General features: G+C 39.3%; 1 protein-coding gene across 1 annotated transcript in view; it reads left to right on the top strand.

The window, feature by feature from the left end:
- The window catches only part of ADAMTS5 (ADAM metallopeptidase with thrombospondin type 1 motif 5), a 48,376-nt gene that overhangs the window by 24,976 nt on the left and 17,671 nt on the right, over positions 1–5,729 (top strand). The window contains exon 3 of the mRNA XM_027887085.1: positions 3,504–3,671. Coding sequence (XP_027742886.1) covers positions 3,504–3,671 — 168 coding nt within the window. The remainder of the gene's footprint in view (positions 1–3,503; positions 3,672–5,729) is intronic.

The raw sequence follows: 5,729 nt of genomic DNA, 5'->3' as shown, positions 1-5,729 counted from the left end.
AAAATTGTATCTTAAATGGGTGGAGTCTTGCAGAGTGGTAGCAGAGGCTGGTAACCAAAAGTTAAGAAACTTAAATTCTGCCCTACAAGACTGAATGCTTCATATCACAGAGTTTGGGTAGTTCTGAGTGGTGCTGTAAAATGTTGCTGGTTTGCACTCAACTGTCATTCATATCCTACAGTGAACATGTGTTGTGTGCCATGTGATGTTGTTCAGCCAAACTCTTCAGATCAGTTCTGCAGCTTTTTTTATTCACCCAGAGATGTTTACTACCAAGCCAATGACTTAGAAATGAAACTCCTTTTCCACTGAGAGAGCCTCATTACCTTATTTCACAAGCATGCTGCAATGAAGTAATTTCTACAACTATGAGCACTCTTGGGACAGTAAATACAAAAGCATTCTTGCTGCGACCTTTGAGCATACAAGTTGTCTCAGAGAAGATTGCTCTTGTGAAGCTTAAGTCTAACCAGCGTGGCATTTTCTTGCTGTCTGGGCTAATTTTTTGCAAATATTTCTGTTCAGTCGATTGGTAGTATGTGCTTATTGAAGTGAATGGATTCAAATTAAATATAAGAAAGCGGCTGAAACTCCTGAACAGCTCTGCAAAGCAGTGTGTGGTCCTGGTTTAAATAAGGGGTTGTGCTGCATATTGAGGGATCCATCAACAAAAGCCAGGGGATAGGCCTGAAGCCCTGTCCTCCTTAGGTGAGCAGAATGCCGGTGAAACGTGCTACAAGGAGTTATTAAATGTCGACAGAAAATGGTTCTAGTTATATTACCACTAGGCATGTGTTGAGGTTCATTAACCTGTCAGTTCTGCCCACAGTTCTCAGCTGTGAGGTGTGACCTGGTGCTCCTCAGTGCATTAGCAGGAATACCAGCTCAGGGATAACACGACATAGAACAACAACCGAAAATAACATCAACTTTGTGTTTCCTGAAGATGCTCATTGTCACTGTCTGGGACTTGGGCGAAGTCAGAGGCAGTCCTCCTTGGCACAGCAGCTGCTGATGCATTAAACCCTCAGCCTGTGGCACTTCCACAGAATTTGCTCTGTAGGTTAGAGGAAATGCACTGATTATTTGGTTCCTCTGTCAGAAATCCATCAATCCACAGAAATGCAGTGAAATAATAATTTTAGTAGTAAATTATTCTGCTCAACACCAGCATTTGTCTTAGATAAAACAAAGTTGCTGTCCTCTTTTCAGAGCACATCTTTATGTTAGCGCTCTATCGGATTTAAACTTGATAAGTACTTACTGATACTCAGCTGTGTCTCAGTGCAGTGTAAAAATAGCATTATCTGACCATATACAATAAGTATTACCAAAGGAAAGTGGTTTTACCTACCCGAAAAAAATAAGCCCAAATCTTGCATATAAAACACACCAGAAATTAGATGTGCCTTTAGTGTGAAAGTTTGATCCATTATGTTTTTGCAGCAGTGTACTTGTGATGTAGCATTGCAGTAGCAATTAGCTACAGGAGTAACAGGGCAAGAAGTATTAACTCCCATCAGTGTTAATGCAGGTTCCTTGAATAAATTCTTACCAGCATTTATCAGGCATTGCAGGACCTTTTATTCAAAATAGCAGCTCTCTTTGAACTATGTTGATAAATGTGTGCACATGAGGGGAAGAGAGGAAAAAAAGATAAATGCCCTCTTCATTCTCCTTCCCACCTTCCCTCCAATGGGGATTCAGTAGCTGAGAAGACAGATTGGCTCTTCTTGGTCCTCACTGCTACAACTGGGAGTGATAGATCAAGGTTTTCTTGTCACTTTTCCTGTAGCTCCATCCTTCGGTTAGGAGCCCAGTGTCTGAGTAAAGGCTGACAGATAATACCTTGGCGTCTTTCACAGGATAGAAACCCTGATTTCTGACCTCCCATAACCTTAACACAGACTTCTCGTCTGACAGCTACTTTTCTAACCTCAAATACAGCTCAGCAGTGAGTACTGCCTCCATCTCTTTCCTCTTGACTTCTCCCCCAAAGCAGATGAAAACAACATAACAGCAAGTTTATAGAAGAAAAATGGGTAGAATTTGCTGATTTTCTTCTTTTCCAGTCTGTACTGTACTTTTTACTATTATTATTACTATTGTCATGCCTATGATCATGGATATCAGGATATGTTATCCTGCCATCAGTGTCCCTACTTGTGTCACCTTACAGCTAGTCTACAGCACCTACACCAAAACATGAAGCTGGTGGTACATACAAGGCTTTTATTTATTGCAAAATAGTACAATATGTCTCTTTCAGGGCATCAAGTTTATTTCTCCACAGTCGCTTTGGTGGGTGGTCTTTATCCTTATTATTAAAGCACTCTTGGTCTAGCCCTGGATGTTGGATTAATCATCTCCTGGCCTATGCTGAAGACTGTAAGCTCGAGGTCTCTGCAGCTTTATTCCCATTCATTCTTCTACCTCTTGGATAGTAAGTTGGCTGCAAAATGATCTAGTGTAGGCATGGAAATTAAAGTTATACCTGATGTTTGCAGGGGGAACAGGATGCATTATCTGCAGACCTTTATTTTTGCCCAGAGAGGAGAGAAGATGGGGGTAACTGATCTACAGGAAAGGCTCATAGAATCATAGAATAACCTGAGTTGGGAGGGATCCCGAAGGATCATCAAAGTCCAGCTCCTGATCCTGCACAGAACAGGGTCCCATCACGTGCCTGAGAGCGTTGTCCAAGCTCTTCTTGAACTCTGGCAGCTTGGAGCTCTCACACTTACAAGAGCTCACGTAGCACTGGACTGAACTCCCCCTGGACAGAAAGGATTTTTGCAAGTTCCATCGTGTGCTGCTTTATGCACACATTATTTTGTGTTCTGAAGCATAAATGTACAGTACCATATACATTTAAAAGTAAAACCCAGCAAAACTAGAACCCTAATCAAAACAAACAAACAAACAACAACAACAACAAAAAAAAAAAGACTCTACATGAAAGAGACTGAAAACATTATTCAGATTGCTTATGTATTTTATATTATAGAGGGTACTTGCATTTAAGCAAGGTGTGCATGTTAAGAATTTATATAGAGATTATTTGGTTGCATCATAAATACTTCAATTTTTGTCCATTTTAAAAGATGTTGTAGCACCTTTTTTAGACAGTTGCAGAATGCCTTTACAGAGTAAAGTATTAGTCTTTCTTTCTGAAGGTGATTTGGAAAACCAGTAAGAACTAAGTTGTTGACTAATATAGTTGCATGCAGTTCCCTTTACCTTCCATGAGGTTTCAGTTAGTTCAATGGCATGTCAGCTGATGGCATTGTTACTTTGCTATATGTAATGGTGTAAACTGTCACAGCTTTTTAAATTTTTTCTTTAGGCAGAGATACCACATTTCAAGTGCCCTGCCTTGGTCTGCACTTTAAAATTTGAGAGTGAATTACACAATTCATTTTGCCATGTCTGTGAGCTCCAGCTGGTAAATTCTATGGTTATGGATAGTAATATTGGTTTTTTTATTTGTTTCATATCTGTAGGGCACTTGCTTGGGCTTTCCCATGATGACTCCAAATTTTGTGAGGAGAACTTTGGCTCCATGGAAGACAAGCGCCTGATGTCCTCCATTCTGACCAGCATTGATGCTTCAAAACCCTGGTCCAAATGCACTTCAGCAACTATTACAGAATTTTTTGATGATGGTCATGGTATGTATCATCACATGTTTTTACTGTGATCTATTTTTTAAATAAGAACATCTTATGGCAGCTTGTTCATTCCTTGGTCATCCTCAGGACTATCTTGGAAGTGCTTGCAAAAGTGAGCAACAATCTAAAAGCCTGGCAGAGTCTCACCTTCCCTGCAGTGGTTCAAATGGAAGAGAAAAGAAAGAGTTGGTGGAGTATATGTTGGCAGTACTGTGGTTTGGAAAATTGAGAGGTTTATTTAAAAGCATGATATTAGTCTTGTCTTCCCAAATGCCACAGATCTGAGCTCAGAGGGTCCTTTAAACAAAGGCCACAAGGAAAGGGATTTTTCCTCACAGAAATTAAAGTGGGTGATACAGTCTACCTAGAGTTAGCTCTTGTTACCATTAATGGCATTTATTATGTTTACAATGCTGTTATATTTATTACATTTATAATGCCATTGTATTTATTATGTAAATACAGACTCCTCTGTGCTATATATGGTAAAAGGTCACTTCTGCCCCAGGAGCTTACCTTCCAGAGTCGTGTAACTATTATTTGTAAAATATGAAATTTAGCTCTTGGAGAATAAGTGAAAAACTTTCATTTTCCAAAGGTAGAAATAAAGTCTTCACTCTTTAATGAGTTTTAAAGTCTTCACTATGCTCCCAAAGCAACAGCAGTTCTTAAATAAACCACTGAAATTCCAAAATGCTGAGATAAAAATGACATAATTGAGTGAATAGATCAAGTTGTTATGGTAACTGAAATGCTTATGGATAAAAACTACCGTATGTCTGCTGTATGTAAAGGTTTGCTCTTAAATATTTTGTCAACTAATTTTCTCTGAAATATTTTCTTCTGTTTTTCTTGATTGGAGAATTACTTCATTTTTTCTCTCGATTTTATTAGATCTATTAATCTGTACTGTCCTGTTTTATGATCCATATTGCTCTGGCAGTGACTTAATATTACAAAGTTAGTTTCCACATAGAAAGAGAACTTTCCCTTTTGAGTTTAGTTACTGAGGTACAGTGCAATCCACGGGGCTAAAAACAGGGACTTCTCCCGCCATCCATAAATAACCTCTTAGAGAGCAAAAGGAACACTGACCTATTTTTCCTCCTCTCTTCCTCACCTGCTGCAGGCGAGTAGAAAGGTTGTATTTTTCCTTTTTTTTTTTTTTTTTTTTTGGTGACCCGAGTTGTTCTCTTTGCTATGCATCCAGCGAGCTTCTTTCTCCAGCAACAAAGCGAGCAAAGAAAGCATTTCTCCCACCCACCTCACCTTTGGCTTTTTTCTATATGAGGGATGCTTGAAATTTGGACTCTTATTCCTGAGCTGGGCCCAGTCTCAGTATCGAAGTAAGGTGGGCCTGTGACAACCTGTCCTGGAGGTCTAACAGTGTAACTACCAGTTTTTTATGTACAAACAGGCAAGAGCTTCCCATCCTTCAGAGCTGTGTTATGGGCTCCTTGTTCATCATGAGTGCTGAGCTCTTGCACGAGAAGTTTGGCAGTTCTCAACTGCTGACACTTTCCCTTGAATCATGGAATTACGGAATGGTTTGGGTTGGAAGGGACATTAAAGTTATGTAATTCCAACCTCCTGCTGTGGGCAGGGACACCTTTTACCCACTCAGCTTTTCACAATGTCACGTGTTCTTTGCTGCATGTAAAGGACTTAGAATCTGTCAGTCTGTTAAGCAATAGGTGAGGGTACATTGCCTTTTCTAAAACTCATGAGTAGTTTTCACTCAGGTATGTAATCTTAAAGAGTTATTGATATGATGAAATAATTTATAGATAATTTGAACCTCTCATCGCAGAGTTCCATAGTCCTCTGAGAACTAATGTTGTTACTAATTGGTGTGATTTCAAATACACGGTGTTTAGGGGAATCTCTTTTCTTGATAGATCAGTCCTTCAGAGACCTTTGCTGAGTAACAGTCTTCTTTTCTGTTGAAATTTATAATTTCACAGTTATTTATTTTAAATCAAAGATCAGTCTTAAAGGAATGAAAACACTATCCATGAGGTAAAAATGGTCAATGGTTTAAACTGCACATTCTTCGAA

Source organism: Empidonax traillii, unplaced genomic scaffold (genome assembly GCF_003031625.1).
Source record: "Empidonax traillii isolate 1590-97213 ecotype Southwest subspecies unplaced genomic scaffold, ASM303162v1 scaffold203:size1130161, whole genome shotgun sequence".
Classification (NCBI taxonomy): domain Eukaryota; kingdom Metazoa; phylum Chordata; class Aves; order Passeriformes; family Tyrannidae; genus Empidonax; species Empidonax traillii.
Note: the sequence above shows the minus strand (reverse complement) of the source record. Positions and strands in the feature narration are given on the sequence as shown.